Source organism: Cyrtonyx montezumae, unplaced genomic scaffold, assembly GCF_038088225.1.
Source record: "Cyrtonyx montezumae isolate F1298 unplaced genomic scaffold, pur_monq_1.0 scaffold_37, whole genome shotgun sequence".
Lineage (NCBI taxonomy): Eukaryota > Metazoa > Chordata > Aves > Galliformes > Odontophoridae > Cyrtonyx > Cyrtonyx montezumae.
The window spans coordinates 986,347-1,008,371 of record NW_027072042.1 but is presented as its reverse complement, the minus strand read 5'-3'; the positions used below and the strand labels follow the sequence as shown (position 1 = coordinate 1,008,371).

Below are 22,025 nucleotides of genomic sequence, written 5' to 3'. Positions count from 1 at the left end.
CGACCAGATATCCATGGCCTCAACCCTACTTTAGTGCACCACGACCAGATACCCATGGCCTCAACCCCTTCTGAGTAACACAACCAGAAATCCATGACCTCAACCCCCCTTTTTGAGCACCACAACCAGCTACCCATGTCAGTCAGCTACATCAGCTAACGGGCAAGGACTTATCCCAGACCTCCAGCCATAAAACCAGGGATCTCCACCATCTCTCCAAGACAACATAACCCAAGCCCCAGCACTTTCAGCCCAAGATTTCCTCCGTCTCCCAGGCTTCTGGTTGGGTTCTCACCCACCTTGGTGGTGTCATCATGTGACCGCTGGTACCGTTTCCAGCGGCAGCCGTAGATCCCAGTCAGGCAGGACAAGCATAGCTGTGGCTCGTAGTACTGCAGTGGTTGGTGTTTAACCATGCTCCTGCCAGCCCCTCAGGAGCGAGGTATCAGAAAGCCATCAGGTCCTGGGAGAGCCCTTCAGCAAGAGAAAGAAAAAAAAAAAAAAGGAGGGGAGAGAAAAAAAGGAATTAAGTTCTGGGCCATATTTCAATACTTTAACAAGCAGTTTAATAATTAACCATGCCCTCTGGCTATTGAGAGGGAAGGAGTGATAATCAGATCTATTCCCAGCCCAGCCAGCATCTCCAGCTTGTTACTCTGTGAGTCTGAGAAATTTAATTAGTTTGCAAGTTTTGTTTCCTTGTGCTGTTTCCTCCCATACCACCAAAAGAGAATGCATTCCTATGAGTTATCAGAAAGGAAAGCCACACGAGGGCAAGAGCAGTTGACTTGCTGCCCAGATGATTAAGTTTATATACATGACTGAAAAGTAAAGAATCTCACCCACCACGAGCATGACCTTAAAACTGATTCAGAGTTTGGCTGAAACCCAGCCAAGGTACAATCACTTTATCACAAGCATCCTATGGAGCCTGCAAAACAGTCCCAGATGAGGTGCTGACACTTCTGTGCATGCTGCAAAAAAGGCATATAGCACCTTCCACCTCTATACAAAACATATCCAGCAAGCAAAAGAAAGAGCAATCAGGCACTGGAATGGCCTGCCCAGGGAGGGGGGTGGGGGGGTCACCATCCCTGGAGGCTTTCAGGAATCATGGGGATGAGGGACATGATGGGAGTGGGTTGGAGTTGGACTAGGGGACCTTAGAGGTCTTTCCAACCTTAATGATTCTGTGATTATCAACACATGACACGATTTAAAGATGTATCCTAGCCACCTAAGAACCTTTCATTGCCTTGTCGTACGGAGGGAAGCCTCTAAGAACTGGGCTGACCCGACTTTTCATCACAACCAGAGCACAGGGGATGTCATGTATGTTGCGAGCACTGTGGCAGAGGTTAGACACTGCAAGAAGGGTACAGACAGCTCAGCCCTTCCAGCTTTTGAATGTAGCACCAACAGTCCAGGGCAGCCTTGTCCTGGCTTTCACCAGCAAGCACTCAGCATCCTGCAGGCAGACAGCTCATGCTGGTTGGATGCTGCCCTCCAAACCGTTACTGTTGTGTCTCCAGAGTTCAGAATCCGTAGCTCCTCTGCCTCTTTTTCTGCCAAAACATAGCTTTGCCCTTTCAGAACTTATCTCTCTAAGGCTCTTAGTGCAGCTCAGGGATCCACGCAGAAGACTTGCTGTCTGTAGTCAACCTACATCATCCCCACGTGTTTTTATCAATCCCCTGGGGATGGACACACAGGACAGAGGTACAAAAACATCCAATCTGAAGTGAGAGCTCCTTGCTGATCAGAACACCTCTGTGCTCTGCCCCAGGCACTGTGCCACCTCTGTGCTTGAGGTCACCTCCCCACCTGGCATTTCATTTTTTTCTCATGTTATTTATAAAATTCAGCACTAGTCACAGCACAAGTTGCTTCTTATCTCCCCTCCTTCAGCTTCTGTCTGCTTTGGTTTGTCCCTACAGCACGAGTTTCCCAGGCTGCCATCCCTACTCACCACGGGCAGAAACAGCTGTCACATGGAATAGGACAGAAATGCTGAGGATACACAGAGTTCAGTGCTGTTTCATAGACTTAAAAAAAAGCCAAGATCTGTGCCCTGAAGTTCCTAAACAACAAATAATAAATACAAGGACATGGGATACAAAATTCATGCATAGCAATAACAACCCTACCGCCAAGCCACGTATCACTGTCTGAAAACCTAGCAGAGTTCAGCTGTTATTACGAGAAAGCCTTCATGAACTCATCTCCAAAGGACAATATCTTTCATTATTTCCACCTCTTTCTGCTTTAGTCGTGTGAAATGAGAGCAAAACAAAGCATCCCTGTCCTTAAAAACTTTAACCAGGTGTTTTATCTGCTAGCTTACAGGAATTGCAAGGCAATCTCAATCAGAAGTGCTGCACTTGAGTATTTCAGCAGTGCACTCTTCTGGGAAGCCACTACCTCTTCAAGTCACAGAATCATTTAGAATAGAAGAAGACTGCTATCATCTAATCCAACCATCAACCCAACAAACCCATCTTCTCCAGCTCTTTCCTGCAACTCAGACACCTGGAAAAGCGATACCACACAATACCACACAACACCGTCAAAGCTGGTAAATTCTGATTTTCCAAGCAGAAATTCAATTCATCTGAAGAACGAAGAGCTTGTGAATGGAGGCTGCCCTTCAGCAATAATAAATCTCATGTGTTATGCAAGTCTGTTATCCACCATTCCTTCAGGCACGCTGAATCTAGAGTGTTTATCATTAAGTCCCTACACAAAACTTCATCTGCCTTATAATGCAAAATTTTAGAGATAGGAGACTCAGTCAGAATCATTATAGCTTGATGAAAATGTACCAGGGGCTTCTGGAGATAAGAACTGCATCCATCCATGCACATGCTTCTGTGTACCAAAAGAGCTGCCAGTCTAAATGGATGACAACATAGGGAAAACAAGTGATAGGAAGCAAGAAAAGATGACAGACAAGTGCTGCAGTTTGACAGGGATGGTCCACAGTCAGAGAGTAACACAAGATGAGGAAGCAGTCATACCCTACCAGAGAAAGTCTTCTAGGACAGGTCTGAGAGACAGAACTCTTGTTTCTACCTATCTCAAAATAAAAAATAAAACCAAAGTAACCAAGTGGAAGTCGAATCGGAAAGGCAATTTGGACCCCGGACTCTCAAGTACAGGGAAGGAGGTAGAGTTTGGGTGCAGGAAGCTTGAAGAAATGTTAGACTGAAACTTTATCCAGGAAGATGAAGAAGTCTACCAATTACAAATCTCATCTCTGGGACCCTCCTCTCAGTGCTAGAAATAAGACCCCACCCACAGCCAGACATATTCCCCAGCAGTTCTATATTTTTCCAGTGTACCCATCTGTTATCTGCCACTACAAAAAGGCAATATAGTGTGACCTCATGAAGCACCTGTAAGGTGCTCACATCAAGCATGACCCTTGAGTAACAGGCTTTTGTCTTGGACACTACGTCCATCTGTTCTTTTAGGTACTTTTCAGCATTTTTTTTTTAGTCCCTTGACTATACCTGAGGTTGTCAAACATAGCAGCTCATAGGAAGCCACTGATAAGGCTGGGAAGAGAGTTTGGGCAAGGATCACAAGTTAGCAGGTACAGGAAGAACTTTCCTGGCAGAGCTTCCATTAGTACCCCCAGATCAACCAGTTCAAGAAACCAACACATCCCACCTCCTCACAGCAGCATATCCAGCAAAGCTACCTGTTAAGGCATGAACTTTCACCATAGTAAGTTGCACGCCCACAGCTGATGGGATGCACCAAAGCCTTTTCAAACAGCACTGCTTTAGTAAGGTACAACTGTACTTCATAGGTGGAGAAGGACCAGCAATCAACTCTTCTTTCTAAATAAAAGCCCCACCAGGAACACCAACAGCCAGGGTAGATGCAAAGAGTTCAGGTTTATTGTCCAGTCCTGAAGAACATCCACCAGTAATATATAAGAATATCCTAATCCAGCAACCCCGAAATCCAGTTCCAATATAGAGGGCCTAAGTGCTCTCCAAGTGCAAAAGGGCAGCCACAAAGCACATCAATCATTACCAGAAGACTGATGGAGGTTTTAAAAACCACCAGAAACAACCAAGAAGGTCAAAATATTTTGCTTGGAAGAGGTTGGGAAGGGAAAATACAGCTCAGAAGCGTCCGTAGCCCATCAAGTGAAGCTCTTGCCTTCATCCTCTTGCTGGACCATGGCATGGGCAGATGTTATGGGAGCCCTGAGATTTGGGATGCAGCAGCTTCTCCATCCATTTCAAGCTGCCTTCCATAGGGGAGGGGTCAGGAGGAGCACAACCAACTGAAATTCAACACGAGTTCAAAAAATGCCACTCCTGAATGCACAACGTGCCCCAGATCACACAAGGCACAACCTGCAAGCCTAAAACTGTTCCCTCAGCTCCATGAATGCCATTAGGAGGTGCACAGAAGGAGCAGCCAGGAAAAGATGAAATGCAGCACTCATCCTCCCCACCACACTTATGAACACCTGAGCAGTAGAAGAGACTGAGGCACAGCACAATGCTGTTCAAGAAACAAGACCAACAGAACTGCCACAGGGATGCCATCTGTCCAGAGATCTTTGCTTGGCTGAGATCATGGACTGAATACTTGACTTGCTTCTGCTTCCAAGAATGGGTTTAATGGAGAGAAACAGAAAGTCCATACCAAACAGTCACTGTTCCATGGCATCTACAGCTCTGAGGTGGAGAAAGCGGGCTATGAATGATTCAAACCCCTGCTGGTTAACATTACATACAGAAATGAAAACAGGAAGCAAGACAACATACATTAATTATTCAAATCCGGCCAACATGCACCAGAAGGGGGGAAAGAATTAAAAAACAAACCCACACAACCCATCAACCTTGATTTTAAAGATGCATTGTCTGCCGGTGGCTGCAAACATGGTAGGTCTGAACAAGCAGATTTGCTAGCCAGCTCATCCAAAAGCAGGGAGCAGGGAAGAGTCCATCTGCAAATGCAGCAGGAGCATTATCTGAAGGCTCCAGGATGCCTAATTAGCACACACTGTATTCCTGAGATACTGGACTGTCAGTATCTGTAGCAGTCTGCAATATATTATTCTCTTCCAAATAGTTTTGGAACCAGGAAAAGAAAAGGAAAAAAAAAAAAAAAGAAAAAAAAGATGAAAAAAATCAAGAGAGAATTCAAGTTGCTGATTTAAAAGGGAAGCTCTCTGGGGAGATCTGGCCTAAAATATGTGGATTCCTGTCCGCACAGGTTAACCCCTCCATCCCTGTAGCCTTACAGAAACCTGCACAGGGGAGAGCACAGAGCAAGTGGGATCAACCATTAAAGAGTCGCTATTCAACCTCGATTTTATTTTAGAAATGTGAAGAGCCACAGTACAAAGCCTGAAGTGCATTGGGCAAATATAACACAAAGGAAGCCACTGAGTGCCAGGTTTGACAGCACCTAGTCCTCCCACAAGGCTTGGTACAGCCCGAGTCCTTCCTTGCAATGCCCATTTGGCTTTTATCTACCAACCCAGTTTCACAGAGGTCACACTGATCTCACTCAACAGTTCAGGACAAAGCTTTTAATAGCCCCAAGACGAGCAGCATGCTGCACATCCAGTAGTACTACAGGCACTTCTACAGCCACAGGGTTAAGCCAGGATGGTCTGGGGTAGCTGGGGAAAAAGATGAAAGAAATGGGCTCCTGCCATTCTTGACCTACTTCCAACCTTGCCTCAGAAAATGCAGTCTGGGACCAAGAGCCACACATAGCTTAGTGTAAGCATTGCAGTCCACTCATTTAAACCTCTCTTTATCTCCTGTTTAAGTTTCTGTGTCCTCATGCAGTTCTGTAAATATGAGAAATAGTTTGCATCACATTGCTATGATGCAACTGTAACGCAATTTCTGAAGTGCTGATTAATTAAATCTTCAGACTTAACACAATTGAGTTCGTGGGAAGTATCTATAGTGCAGATGTGGCACTAAGGGGCATGATTTAGTGGTGAATTTTGGTGATGGGTGGTTGGACTAGATGGTCTTAGAGGTTTTTTCCAACCGTGGTCATTCTATGATTGAAGTCAAGAGAGAAGATGGAGTGTGTTAAGCCAAACAGTCAGGGAGAGGAGGACAGCTGTGGCTCCTCCATCCACCAAGGTGCAGGTGGAAGGACCTGGCCAATGAAAAATAAAGTCACCGTTGGATTTGAAAAGAGGAAACAGAGGAGGCAGCAATAGCTTTGGAGAGGCAGATTTGCTGGGAGAGTGATGAGCATAGAAGAGAAATGCCATTGCCATCACAGCCATACCTTCACGTATTTAGTGATGCCAAAAGGCATCACAGCCATGGGACAATCAGAATCAAGCATGCAAAGTACAATCAGGCCCAAGTTAACCTAGAAGCATATGATCCTTACAGTTGGAAGGGACCTTTAAAGGTCATCTGGTCCAACTCCCCTGCAATGGATAGGGACATTCCCCACTTGGTGCAAACAAATGCAGAAAATACAAACTCCATTGTAGTTCGAGATTTTTTTTCTGTTTTATCTTTTTTTTACCAATCCATTTTAAAAGAGCTTTGTCAGATCCTACTACTTTCTACATGAAAGAAAACGCTGTTCCTTTCATTCATGACTCATGGGATCACTGTTTATCAACGTCTCTGTCAAATTTCAACATCTCCATCTCTTACTACAACTTTTATCAAGCTAGTTACGTGTAAGACCTTGTTAAGCAGGGAATTACCTATGCTGATTACATGAGAACATTACTGATAATCAGTTAACCCTACTGATATTCTTACGAGCCTTCAGGTCAATTGTTTCCCCAATTAAAATGGAAAATACCAATTTTCTTAAAATATTTTCATAATAATGGGAGTTGAGCTCTTCAAGATCAAACCCTCCAAGTTCCATGCACTAAAAGCAATCCCTTCTGCCCAACCAGGACAGAAATGATTTAAAGCACAAAGAGGAACTGATCTAAATCCTTGTGACTTTCACAGACTCTTCACAGCCTTCATAATGATCTTTCCTTTAATACGCTGAACTCATCCAAAACAAAGTAACGCCGTTTCCTTTTCCCCAGCTTGGAAGATAGAAATGGGAGAGGGACAATATCCCCATCTGTTTAATAACAGGACAGTTCTTACAGACTGAACGTTTGCTACAGTCGTTCCCACAAGAGGAAATCTATATGCACACACTGAGCAGTACTTTCCACATTTTCTTGGCTCAGACCCAGAACATCTCCACAAGATTTAATTTCAGGGCAGGAACAGCAAGAGAAGACCTCAAAGCCACCGACAGCCTCAATCACCGAATCGCTGCGTGTTGGTGGCGGATGGTGCCCAGGAAATGGCCCCCCACTTCCTGAAGACCTCTTGATGACTTGGTGGGGTTATTGTTTCCAAAAAGTTATGGTTTTGCCCCCTCTTGATTTATCAGAGAACTCCTGCTTCTGTCATGGGGAACAGCACTGTCTCCCTGATGCCTGGTGAAGCCAAAAACCCTATGACTGCATCCTAATTCTGGGAGACACCTCACTGAGTCACTTTGATTCACAAAGTGTTGAGTACCCAAATAGTCAGGATCTGGCTGACGTGTAGCCCCTATGGGTCTGACCTGTTGTTTATTGTTCTTAGGATTTTTTGGTGTTTTTGTTTGTTTGTTTGTTTTAATTTAATAATTAATTAAAGCTTTGAAACTAGGGCAGCCGTGTAGTTTGGGGGTTGTACACTTCCATTTAATGAGAATTCAGACTTCAAAAGATAAACACTTCAAAGGGGTTACAAAAGAAAAACTTATTCTTTAATCTCACTAAATAAATAAGCACGGTACACGCCAGTGCCCTCTGCAACCCAGCTTCCCAACATTTTCCACAAAATAAGTGCCTACTGTGCATCACATCTTAAAAAGTTTGATGAAGCAGAACAGATCACTGAAATAACCTGTGCAAACTTCTTACAGGGCAAGAACCAAATGTAATCTCCTCTTTCTGCACAAGCTTGAGCCCTTACAATAAAACCTTGCAAGTCACGACACTGGTGTAGTTCTGAAAACCCAACATCTGCTACAGTCAAGGCAAGGTTGCCTTCTCCTCCACCAGTTACACAGATCAGAGAGACTACACTGCAGTCTTTTTATCTGTATTGACAGAGGTGGCAGTCACATAAAGTCTGACTTCAGGTTGTACTGGCACTTCATAGAGTCCTACCTACATGCATGTGCCCCAGGAGACGGAATCACAGCATGTGGAAAATGATCCCTCAATAAGAGAATTATCCAATTATAAAATCATGGGATCATTATGGTTGGAAAAGCCCTCTAAGATCCCCAGGTCCAACCCCAATCCATCCCACCGTGTCCACCGACCATTTTCCACAGTGCCACATCTCCACAACTCCCTGGGCAGCCTGTTCAGACTCCAATTCTTGTTTCTCCCAAAGACTTCTACACAAAACAGATATTTAATACAAGGATGCAAATGAAGTCACTCCAGGCCATGAAATAAGATTATGAACAAGACATCCCCAACAGCTGCCCCAGGACACACCACAAAGAGAAAGTCCAGAGGAGACACATGTTATTTGTTTGGATTTTAAGGGTTTCACTAGAGAACATCATCTCAGAACAGGCTCATGCAGCAGAGCCCTCCATCCTCAGACACCCACCGTACTTAAATAAATTAAATTAAAAAATAAAAAATAAAATCAGATGAAACTACAAACGTGTTCTGAAGTCCCAGGAAGAAGCAGGCAAAACACAGATAAGACACCAAGGCTTCTCATTAAGAGGAAGCCCAGGACACATTTTGCTCCCTTCTCACAATATCTTTCTGGCAATGTGTGAGTGAAAAGGATTTGTTCTTATAGGTTCATAAGGTTGGAAAGGACCTACAAGATCATCTAGTCCAACCATCAATCTCCTGCCAGTGCACCACGAATTGCTCACAGCTGTAAATCAAATGTGGATCTTTGCTTTTAGAAGTAGCAAAGTTTTAAGCAGCTTAAGAGGTGTAAAACCTGGTTCTTCCAAGCAGAGAAAGCCAACAACAAACCACAAAAATATGGATGGTTGGGGAGAGCCAACCAAGCATCCAAATTGAGCTAGGACGTTTGTTGTGACATGGATTGAGTTAATCCCATCCTGAGCTTAGCTAGTGAGCGTGTTAAAGGTCTACTTCCACCTCTGAGTATGCGTCACTGGGGAAGCCCAAGTCGGGCTGCCCACTGGAGGGTGTCTCCTGTGCTTGAGAAGAAATGCTGGCAATTGCTAGACAAGGTGGGGTACTGTTTGGCAGGCACAAAAACGTTATTTCATTGCTAGGACGTAAATGAGAAATTCAGTTGTAAGTTTAAAAGGGAGTTTTGTTTTGTTTTTCAAGTAGAAAGGTCAGTAAAGGAAGTAACAGCAATACCTGAATTTCCACTCCAAGAAGCTAATTAGCCCTTTAAGCACTTTCTATAGTGCTGTCTGGCTGAGAAAAACTAAGACTAAGTGCCACAACAGGAACATTTACTCAATTAGAAATACAAACAGCTTCCCATGGAAAGCTATGGCAGCCAAACCAACATGTAAACTTTACACTGTGAGAGAGAACAGCCCAGTCCTACTGAGCCAGCATTTGGTAAGCACATGCTAACTTCCAAGCCAGAAGTTGCCAGGAAGCCAGTGGACTTTCAGCAGACAGAATCATAGCATCGTTGAGGTTAGAAAAAAACTAGATCCCCAACACAACCCCAACCCACCCCCACCATGCACACTGACCACGTGCACAAGTACAACATCTCCAGCTCTTGAATACCTCAAGTGACCTCCCATCACCTCTCTAGGCAACCTGTGTCAACGCATTACTACTCCTTGGGAGAAGACATCGTGCCTCAGTTATACCATCTAAGCATGTGCCAATTAGACTCTCCAAAGAGGCCTTAGCAACACTGCCCATAAAGAGCTGCTTGGTAGCATGCAGGAAAAACAAACAGAAAGAAGTCACAGAATGTTTTTTGGTGGGTTTTTTTTTCCTTTTTGAAGATGAGCTTGATGTATTGAGAAGTTAGGTTGGACACCAGAAAGCGTTAAATCAGAGGGACGAGGATAACCCCAGCTCTGCTCTAAATGAGGTTGCTGAAATCCTGAACCAGGTCAACTAGCAGAGATCCCAGTCCCTTTGCTAGGGTTATCCTGCATTTAAAGTAGTATTCAAAGTAGCCAGGACATTTGGGAAGAGGGAAGGACAGCCTCCAGGAGTTTCCATGCTACAAAAGAAACCCACTAATACCACTGCTGATAAACAGAGGACAGATAATGAGGAATTTCATGCCTGGAGGAATCAACTTGGGACAGCATAGCAGGTCAACAGTTAAGAACGTGATCAGAATATTATGATTCTACGAGAAACAGCTCAACAGTAAACTGGGGTGAGACAACAAGGACCCAGACAGAACCAGCAGGAGTGGCTGCTGATCTTGGCAGAAGATGTGGAAGAGGAAGTGTCTGAGTCATGGAACTGAACAGTCATGCCACAACGTGCCAAGCTGGTCTGGGGGAAGCTGGAAGCAGATGAAGGCTGTGTCTTGACCAATACACCCCACGTTCATCCCCAGAGATGCTCAAGGCTGGGTTGGATGAGACCTTGGGCAGACTGATCTGGTAGGTGGCACCCAACCCATGGCTGGGGGGTTGGGGCTCAATGATCTTCAAGGTCCCCTCCAACATAAGCCATTCTATGATTCTGTGTTCAACCTCCACTACCTAAAGGACCAAATAAAGGAGGATGCACTGTGACATTGGCACAGTCTCAGAGTTGAAACCACATTAGCAGGTTCTGAGCACAGACATAGGTGAGAGAAGTGTCCTCTGGGAGAAGACAAGACCAAGGAAACATACATAGATGCTGAAAAAAAAAATAAAGAAACTTTTTTTTTTTAAGTATTAAAGCTTTTAATTCCTTAAGGAGTTTAAATAATTGCAGTTTTTCCTCTCCACAGACTCCAAGCTTTGGCCAAGCTGAAGCACAAAAGTTTACACTACGTCTTATCCATTCTCAGCATGTGTTTTTGCTGAGGAACTAAGTGGAAACAGAAGTGTTTTTTGAACATGCACACCCTGCCATGCAGTTTCCTTTACAGACAAGCTTTTCTTCCCCCTCCCTGATTACCCTTTCCTACACACACACACAGGTTCACCATAACCACACATGAACTGTGTTTGCTGGTCCTCCAAGGGACAGTTTTCATCTCCTCTGGAAGATGTTGGCAGCTAGAGGAGAAGCGAGCCCAACATATTGCTATAGAGGGCTTGTCATCTGCTTTCCCCAAGACGTGCTCCGTGCTGCACTGCTGAAAATTTGGTTTGTGCCAGCAGGAAGGGAACTGCATGAACCAATAGCACTCATCTGAGAATGAGTAAAATGCCTCCACACCCACTGCACACACTTAAATTGAAACCGTAAAGGGAAAGAAACAGCAAGATTCATTTTACAATCAATACTTTGCACGTCTGCTGTGCAACTGCTATCCAGAGAATTAAGCATGAATGTCTCTGGCTTAATGAGAGGTGGAAAGTCCTAGTTAAATGGATTACAAGCTCTTTATTTCCTATGATTGATCCCTTCCATGCGGCTGTAAGAACCATTCTTCATAAATGTTCTTACATAGCAGAGAGGCTCAACTGGGGAAGCAGCAAACTTGTTCCCATGCAGTGGCTGCCCCTTTCCTCCCAAACTGGCTGGGTGCAGGTTACACGTGCAGCTCTGCACCAAAATACGCTCACCAGTCAGTTCCCTCTGCATCTTCCAAGATGTTATTTCTGCTTCCATTCCCAAAGCAAACATTCACTGCTCCATAGTGGTTAGCTGCTCCTCTGTAGCTCCCTTGTTCTACAAGCTGGATACTGTTTTGGCTTCGTGCGCAAAGAATGCATAAATTAACTTGATAAGACTAATTGCACAGCAAGCTCCTTCCCACTGCAAATACAGTGGATGTCCTGTGGCCAAAGTAATCAGAAAAGAAAATAGCCGTCAGGATACAGTGATGTGAAAGACACAAAGCCAACCCTGTCTTCCTGATTTTGGAGAGCTTCCACTTCTAGTACTTTTTCTTTCCTTCTCATTGTTCCAAATCAGACTTTCTAACACTGGAAAGGACTTCCAGGTGTTAACCCTTGGATGGAGCACTCCAAAAAAGCCACGAGCTGAATGACAAAGCCCAGGAGATGACCAAGGGGAGATGATCAAATACCAAGTTGGATATTAGGAAGAATTTCTCCCTCAGAGAGCAGCAATGCAGTGGCACAGGCTGCCCAGGGAGGTGGTGGGGTCACCATCCCTGAAGGTACTCCAGAAACGTGGGGATGTGGCACTGAAGGACGTGGTCAGTGGGCATGGGGGGGATGGGCTGGAGTTGGACTTGGAGATCTTTGGAGGTCTTTTCCAAGCTTAATGATTAACTCTGGGAATGGTCAGCACACAATAAGAGGTGAACACAGAAGGATTGTTAACTTTATAATATAGACGAACTAATCAAAGTCCTCATCAAGAATTCTCTGTGATGATGAAAGATGCTGCCCCATGCCTAGGAACATCAGATGTGACACAAGCACAGAAAGTGGTCCAGAAGGTTCATGGAAGACACATGCAAAGTGTCTCTTGAAAATGAAGATACCACTCCTGACTCCAGAAGGCTGAAGGTGTTAGAGGTATCTCTGGAAGGGTGCACAAGGGCTTAGTGTTGGCTCAGCGTTGCTCTGAGAGGTGGAGAAGAGATCCTTTCCATCCTGAGCAAGCTGGCAGTTCCATGAGGAAATAAGAAACCAAGTGCCAGCTCCCACAGGAGCCCCAGCTTCTTGAATGGCACACACAGAAACAAAGGCAAGACCAAGAATTATACACTCCCTTATCCAGTAACATCCACCAGGGCTATTTCATTGCAGATATTTTGACTTCCAACAGAGGAAGAACTCCAGCCCAGTTTCCCCATCTCCTGTTCCAAAGATGTTCAATAAAGCACAGGTTTCTCTTGTGTTCCTAAAGCCTCTTTCCAGTTACTGCTGAATTCTTTCCAGTTCTGTATCAATCAGGCTCTGTTCAATGCAAGGAGACACGGACATGACAGTTTCTCTCCCAGAGGATTTACAAGCTCAACCTAGACACTGTGGTGCATGAAAATGGCATCTAGGGAAACAAGTGGGGAAGGAATGACAGGCTCCAGCCACCAGATCACGCAGTTACTCATTCCAGGTAAATACTTCTCTTGACTGCTAACACTTTCAAAACACTTTCAAAATCGTTAGGAAGACATGAATGAGGACAAAGTGCTTTTACTCTGTTTGCAGCAGTATGAATCTCTCAGGAGATGGGAATTCTCATTTGACTTGGCAACCAGTTGCAATACTCCCCAGGACTTTCCAGTTTCAAAACAGCATCTCAAAATTGTGGTCGAGGTCATTGTGGCTAGCTCTAGAAATGACACACTGAGTTAAGGGAGAGGGGGAGGCCAGGAAGGAAATCACCCTTCCACCCACAGGGAGGCTGTCAGAGCTAACAGAGGAGATTCAGAGTCAATTCCAATCCATGATTGGAGAGGCCTGTTGTAATGAAAACACAAAACCCCATTTGCCAGTTGCATCAGCTACTATACTGTCTTCATTATGAAAGGGACAAGCCAGGAGGGATTCCAACTCATCTACAGATGCAAATGCAAAACCTATCAGTCGAAGTGCTTTCAAACATTTCTGAGGTCTCTTAGTACTAGAAGTGTTAACACAGTCCAATCCAGAGCCTGCTCCAGCATTAACCATGCTTTTTCCAGGCACTTACCAAAGGGATCCCAATTCAGCATGCTATGAACAGTGACAAACAGAGCAGATACAAGATAATTACCACTAAACAGTTACATCTGCAAACTGCCCCCACAGCAATCCACCCATCCTCTCTCCACCCCACTCACAACAAGGCTCAGGACAAAACTAAACAGGATGTATTTTGGCAGTCAATAAATAGGGTACTTCTGCTCTTCAGGATAACTAGTGGAAGCCAAGCATTACTGACCATCCTTACAGCTATTTCTACATCTTCCCTCCCTATTTCTTCACAACAAGCAGGTGACTGATGTAATTCAAGGAAAGATATCCAGAGCAAACTCTGATGAGATTACAGACTCTGATGAGGCTTTGGAATACTGATGCAAAGCTCTCTATCCCATGTGCCTCAAAGCCCTAACATCCATTTAGGTCATAGCTTATGATCCTTAGCCTCATGCTGCAAAGAGCATGGTCTTGAGGCAAGAACCCAAGGGGTCTGTTAATACAGAGTTATGTAGTTTGGAGGGAATTGCTTCCAGCCCAGAGCAGCTTATTCAAACATCTGGAGCAGCTAAGCAGCTAGTTCCACAGGAACCCAGAGGCCAAAATGGAAAAGGGTGAGTACTTTTCTTCCCTTCCCCCAGGAAATACTTATCTTTCTAAGAAAAGAAACCCAAGCTCTGATAAAGAGAGCTGATGTTCCTTAGTAGTCCTGTGACTGTGTGTTCAAGAAACATGTAGATGTGATACTAAGAGACGTGGTTTAGTGGGAAAGTATTGGTGGTAGGTAGATGGTTGGATTGGATGATCTTGGAGGTCTTTTCCATCTTTGGTGACTCTATGACAGTGCAGTAGAAGAAGAGAAAAATAATAAAAACAAATAAACGCAACCACCACCACCACGAAAACCCACACAAAAGCACTTACCAGGACAGAGTGCTCAGCACCACACATTAAAGATTAGTTACTGCAAGCATTCAGTCATTGCTAATAGCCCTGTCTACAGGGAACACATTCATTCAACAAGATGACCTTTGCTAGAAAGACATGGATGCCATCACAAAAGACAGCACAAGCAGAGCCAAAGCAGACCTTTCAGCACCAGGAAAAGAGGGGAAAAAAAGAAAGAACACAAAAAGACATCCTGCAAACCTTTTGCTGAGCCATCCTTATGCGAGCACAAAGCAAAACAGACACTTGTGGGCTGCAAGGCTATGCTTATTCTGATGATAGAAGCACCAACTCAGGTAGGTCATACACACGGTGTCTGGAGCACAGCCCAAGAAGGGGCTTTCCAGGGAAGCAGAGCAGGGTTTTCTGGACCAGAAGTCTCCCACAGAAAAGTGCCTTTTTAATCCCTCATCTTTAATTACCAAGAGGTTCCTGGGAAAACGATGCTATGTAACTTGAAAATGCAGGTCAGGTGCACACAAAGCTTCCAGGATTCAGTGTTTTACTTCCAGCCTGCATCACTTCATACCCAGTAGTTTACTTTGGGTCTTCATCTTCAGTCAATTCAGATCAACAACCCTTTTACCTCAAATCATAGAATCCTTAAGGTTGGAAAAGCCCTCTAAGATCATGATGTCCAACCTATCTCCATCATACCACTCTAACCACGGCCCTCTAGGAACAGAATGGAAAGCTACTGTCCACAGAAAACAAGATTTCAATACACTAGCCAAGAGCTAAAAATACCTTTACTGTCACTTGTTTTTTAAAGTAAACTCAGTCTGCTTGCATAAGTCCCTCTGATCCCATACTCTTTGCTGCCCATTACCTCTCCTTCCCTCCAAGCAGCTGTGCCCTGAAGCATCAGCCTCTTCCAACATGCTGAGCAAACTCTGCAAGAGTCACTGTTGGGTGGAACAGGATCACATGAGCCTCCCCAAGGGGAGAGCAGTTCCAGTCCAGCCCACTATCGAAGACCAGTCAGCACATACAGATGAAAACATGAAAGAAGGCAAGAGGGAAGATGAAAGAATTTGAAATAAGCCTCAAAGAAACAGGGCTTCTTTTGCTCTTCGGTCAACTTTGTTTTAGTTAAACTGAGAAACTCTGAGGACATCTCCTATCAAATAACTTGCTGGCTGGAGGATCAAGCCAATATCTGGAATATCAAGCCAATAAGCCAATATCAAGTCAATATCCACTTAAAAAAATACTGGCTCATTAGCCACATTAAGAGAAAGTACAAAGCGGTTAATAAAGCATCTCTGCAAGTGTGAATGCAGCAAAAAAAAATTCACCATTAGGCCTTACAAGGACTAGAAAATAATTTTTAGAAAAAGGACAGTCAGCTAGCAATATCTTTGTTGTTGCTGGGACAGCTATACACACTCAAGGGCAAACCAACCCAAGAATTACTCTTCCCTGAATGAGCATAGCCAGGTTCAGTACCACCAGCACCTAGGGTGGATAAACCAAAGTACTTAGTTCTGAAGGAGAAGAACTGCCCAAGAAGGAAAGAAAATGCCAGCTATAAAACAGGGATTTTATTTTTTTCCTGCAAAAATAGTTGCTTCCAGACTACATTAGCATATCTGGAGAGTACATATGGGAATGGAAAAGAGAAGGGGGCATTCATCTCTGCCACAGGAGAGACAGTGGTGCAATGCTGCAGAGCATTTCTTAGCTGGGTAATTGCTCAGACTGGAGGAGGGGAGAGAAGAATGGAACTGGGAAATCAATCAGAAGCACAAACACCAGGGAGCCTGCTCATAATGGCTGAGTACATAGTAATAGGGAAAAGGGCATCTAGTTACACAGAGAGGAAAATGAAGAGTAATCCCAACCATCCACACACACTTCAGGCCACAAATGAGAAGGTATGCAGCAGGGAAACATAAGGCTTGCATTTAGCAAGAGTTAGCATATTCAGATTTGTATATGATTGCAACATATCAGGTTGGATATTAGGAAATATTTCTTCTCCAAAACAGCAGTGATGCAGTGGCACAGGCTGCCCAGGGAGTTGGAGGAGTCACTGTCTCTGGGGGTGCTCCAGCACCGTGGGGATGTGGCACTGAGAGACACGGCCAGTGGGCACAGCTGGAGTGGGTTGGGGTTGGGGATCTTAGAGGGCTTTTCCAACCTTCATGATTCTGTGATTCTATAAAACCCTGCAACTAAGGAGGTAAAAAACTACCTGAGCAGCAGGAAAAAATGTATTTAATTTCAGTGAGGAAAAACAGTTTGGTACCATTTCTTGTACAGAGTTCATAACGTCCACTTAAGCACTTTAAGCAAAGAAATCTTCCTCCCAGCAGTGCATTAGAGAACAGAAAACTCTTCCTCAGACAACCACTTTCCTTTGCTCTCAAGGTGTTTATGGGGCCTAACACATCTACAGGAATGCCCTGTGTGCTGCTACTGCTCAAAGGCTCATCAAAAGCACAAGGCAGAAGGCACCTGCATTGGCACAACACATTAGCAGGTTAATCTATCATCCATGAGAAAGAAAAATAAATGAGGAAAATAAATAAGTGCGTGCCCTTTGTTTCCAAAGATGGCAGTCCAATTGATTTTCCTCATCTAAAGAACTATTTTCAACTGAAAGCCAGAAGCCCAGCATCAGCATCATGGTCTGGGTGAGGCACAGGAGCCATAAAAGCCTCATAGAATCGCCAGCATTGGAAAAGACCTTAAAGATCATCCAGTCCAACCTCTACCAGTATTTCCCCACTAAACCACGTCCCTTAGTACAACATCTGAATGTTCCATGCCACTTGCTGGAGCTTGGAAGGTTATTTTCCAGATAGGATTAAATTTATAAACCAGCACAGGTATCTTGACTTGTGACAGCAGCTCTGTTTGGCTCACAGTCAATTTGACACTCATTTGAGCTTCTGTCAACTAGCAGAGCGTTACCTCCAACAGGTCCCTCTCATTCCCAGGAGCCTGATCCTATTTTTTGATTCTGTGGGTTTATCAGCAATGTTTTTTCTCCCCTCCCCCTACCCCATCTTTGCTATCTCTTTAGTTGGTTCAAGAACAGTTATGTAAAAGTCCCTCTGGTTACAATGCAAAGAAACACTTTCTTCTCTGACCTGAATTCCTGCAGTGTTAGCACATTTTCCACTATCAGCTCCAGCCTTACTGATCCCAGAGATGCAAAACAAAATGACCTGCTCCCCAAAACTCAAATAGTTTAGGCGTTAGATACAACACACTTTCTTAACTAGAAAGCCTCTTTTTCCCCCCTGAAAATTCCCCGATCTGAAACTGGGATACTCTACCTGAAGCAGTGTCTTAGCTCTTACTATACTGTCAACTTACAGCTCAAGTACTGCATGGTTTGGGAAGCTCTTGAGCCAAGAATGCTATAGAGAAACAAATACATGCATCTCCAAGCCATCAAGGTTATCAAGAAGTCTGAGTGAGATGGAAATTGGCCTCATGCATACTAAAAAAATGTCATTCTAAGATCCCGTCCCATCTAAGAAGCCATTAATATCCAACTGAGCTGAATATTTATTCCAACTGTTGTTACCCTCCTTGGCTCTACTAAGCCCATAGTTGTCAAGTGAGGTATGAAGAAAACTTTCCACATTATTCCTGCTCTCTCGAGGTGAATCAGTGATTACACTGTTACTTCAGTGCAATCCAGAAGAAACCTGGACTAACAATTGTGAGAAGACACCTTCTATTTTAGCCAGTTCAAACGGGAATGCATTTATTTCATGTTGGGAATTGCATCAGCCAAAACAGCACTGTAGACTTAAAGCCCTTGGGCTAACACTCTTCTGTGTCATGCAGGATGGTGCTTCAGAAGCTCTTGCTCATCTAGCAATGCTTTTGAAATCAGCCTGTGCATCTCACAACACCAAACCAGGCTCTGCCAACCCACAAGATTCAGCTGTCGGAGTTATTTAACCTGCTCTTCGCATGATCTCACAGCTGACCTGAGAAGGAGGTTTGACTAGATGACTTCATGAGGTCCCTCCCAAACTGAACTACTCATTCTGTGACAATATTTACACACAGCAACAACAACAAGAAATAGAATAGAGTCGTTAAGGCTGGAAAAGACCACCAAGCCCAACCCCAGCCCACCCCACCATGCCCACATCCCTCGGTGCCACATCTCCACGGTTCTGGAGCACCTCTGGGGATGAGGACCTCCCCCTCCATGGGCAGCCTGTGCCAGGGCCTGACTGCCCTTTGGAGAATGAATTGTTCCTGATGTTTAAGTCTCTGCCCCCAAACCCAGTTTTAACATTCCAGTACATTCTCAGAACTGCTGGGCAGCAAGTTTCAGAGGATTGCTTTCAGTTTGCTGGCTGCTTGATCACAGCCAGGCTCACAAGCCCACTTGAGTTCAAGGGAGCAACCATCTCCCAGAATCCAAAATCCACCCTTACGTGGTAGCCAGAATCCACGCACTCTCAGCTGATGCCCCATTTCTCCATACAAGGAAAACTAAGTTTCTCAAGCATTTATCTCATTAATCAAGGCAAAACACGATCCTGTTCTGCAGTAAACACAGCTGGACTCCGTTGTCCATTATACCAGTGGGACCAGTGTGGCCAGCGTTGTGTGAGAGCACCAATGAGCGACACAGGACCACACACCGAGTGATGCACCCTAAAACTTCACTAAAAGAATAAAAAAAATAAAAAATGGAGGACTACTGCTTAACAGCCACAGTGAAAATAAGCCTTTCCAAGAGCTTGAAAGCAAAAGAAACGTTGCATTTCATCCACACATAGAGTGGTCAGGCACTGGGATGGCCTGCCTAGGGAGGTGGGTGAGGCACCATCCCTAGCGCTGTTCAAGAAGCGTTTAGATGAGGTGCTAAGGGATTGGATTTAGTAGTTGGGTAGGGATAGTGATAGGAGGATGGTTGGACTAGATGATCTTGTAGGTCCTTTCCAACCTTATGAACCTATGAACCACACTCTCGTGCCAATTCAAGACACCATCAAGACATCAGAGAAAAGCAAGGAATCCAGCTGCCCAGCAGCTACTTCACCAGTCTCAGGTCTCCAACAGCAGCTTCCATACAGGAAAGCAGTCTACAGAGAAATGTTCTGGTTGTCTGCCTCATAAGTTCATAAGGTTGGAAAGGACCTACGGGGGAGAGCACTGCGCACTGACTTGGGGAAAAGAAATCCCTGCTTGAGCTGTATTCAGAAGGAAGTTGGAAAGAGAGAAGAATTCCACCTTTTCCTCCCTATTTCTTCCCTTTCTAAACGGATGTTTCCATTAGAGGAACAAAACGTTCCACCAAGTTTTAAAACAATCTGAAGCCAACAGCAAATCTCCAAGTGCCTGACTGCTCCGGATGGAAACATTTTCCAGCATAAACCCTCAAGCTAACAGTGTTGGTTGAAGTGCTGTAAATCACCATCTTCTCTTTAATCCTGACTATTAACTTTTAGCTTTCTAAGCAATTTTGCATATTTCAAAAAGTCAAGGTTTTGGAACATGCTGCTTTCCAAGAATACCCATTTCTGTCCTTAGCAGCACAGCCATTACAAGGCAGTGAGCACGCTGCAAGACTAACCCAAGTCCTTGATAATCCTTACCTTGATTTGCCATCGGTCTTCTCAGCAGTATTTAAGAAAGGGTGATGTTTACACTGGGCTAGAAGACACTATCCCAGTATTTAGCATTACCCTGTAAAGTTAACTTGGATACTGCACTTTTCCAGTGGGGTTTTGTTGTGCAATCTTCTGCTGAGGCCCCGAGAACTCCACATTTCTTCTCTCTTTTTTTCTTCTTTTTAATATTGATGGACTGAAGCCATTTCTTTCTTTTTTTGCAAACAGCTGATAGGACAGCAGAGCATCAGACACACATTTCTATTCCCAGGACATGATGCAAGCACTTTCCTCACACACCCCCCACGCTTCGGTCCGCAATCTGTTTGGCTTCACAGCATCCCTCTAAGAGCAAAAACACAGAGGCAGCTCCGTGTCTCGTCTAGCTCTGCCTTTCAACGGTCTGTTCGTGTTTCTTTTCACAGCTTAATAAGGTTTCCTTCTTAAGCTGCTGAAGCATCTCCACCACCCATCACTTGTTCAGCATATGCAACTTGTTTGGCACGCCCAGGCTCACAAGCTCTCTGCCACAGGTGGCTCAGCTTTTTGCAGGGACGTAAATACTGTTTCTCTTAAAACTCAGTTTGAGCTCTAAACAGGCAGTTTAAAAAAGGATCCTGAAGTCAACAGTTTTTCACCCAGCGAACAAACAGTGATGTAAAAACTGACGTTTTTCAAACTCGCTGCTGAAAACCCAAGATACTTACTGGGACAAATGCTCAAGGATGACAAGTCCAAACTGGTACTTAGCCCCCAGGCATAGGGAAATAGCAGAAGATAAAAACATGGTACAGAAATAGGAGAGATTAGTAGAGCTGGCTGTTCTTTGGCAATGGAATGCTGAGCAAATACATTCAAATACCCCAGGTTCCTTCCCATTAGATTTTCAGTGAAGTTTCTTTGAGTTCTTAGGACTTTATCAAAAATGACTTCCAAGTTCAGCCTTGTTAGAAAAGCTTCAGCCACGTGGCAGGAGGTAACCTTGCTGATAGTCATGACTGCAGGGAGCTCCACATGGGCCACAGCCAACACACAGCTGGACTGCATTGGATTTCAGGATAACGGGTACAACCCAACACTCTGCTGCTGCCTGCAGAGCACACTTTGGGTAAACCTTACCTCCAGCCAACGCAAAACAAGGCTGTCTGAGGTCCCATTACAGTCACTGTGGGGGTTACTCTCTGCCACGCCAACCAGTCCAGCAATGTCACTATTGCAGAAGACAAAACACACAGCTAGATGTTGTGTTCACAGCACACAACTGTGGGTTAAGTTCTCCCACCAGGAACCATGGTCTCTACATTTATCTATGGAGAAGTTTCCAAATAACATGGCTGCGTGGCTTTCAGATAATGACAGATTCAGTAGTTATGCCACAAAGCTCACACTATCTTGTTTAGTCAAGCAGGATGGAGGGGGACATACCAAATTTCAGATGACTCTTCATACAGAGAAAGCAAGAGTTCTGCTTTCTTACTATTGCTCTCTACAGCTACCTCTTCCCAGGTAATGAGTGACAAGACAAGTAGTGGCCTTAAGTTGTGCCAGGGGAGGTTCAGGTTGGATAACAGGAAAGGTTTCTTCTCAGAATGAGTGGTGACACATTGGCACCAGCTGCCCAGGGAGGTAGGGAAGTCACTGTCCCATTGTGGCACTGAGGGACGTGGTCAGTGGGCATGGTGGGTGTGGGTTGGGGTTGGA

The 22,025-nt window shown here is 44.6% G+C and overlaps 1 protein-coding gene across 2 annotated transcripts in view; it reads right to left on the bottom strand.

Annotated features, from left to right (window-relative positions):
* Window positions 1–22,025, bottom strand: part of GDPD5 (glycerophosphodiester phosphodiesterase domain containing 5) — a 158,423-nt gene that overhangs the window by 99,237 nt on the left and 37,161 nt on the right. For both annotated transcript variants that reach the window (XM_065745754.1, XM_065745755.1), the window contains exon 2: window positions 300–474. In XM_065745754.1, coding sequence (XP_065601826.1) covers window positions 300–416 — 117 coding nt within the window. In that variant the 5' untranslated portion in view covers window positions 417–474. The remainder of the gene's footprint in view (window positions 1–299; window positions 475–22,025) is intronic.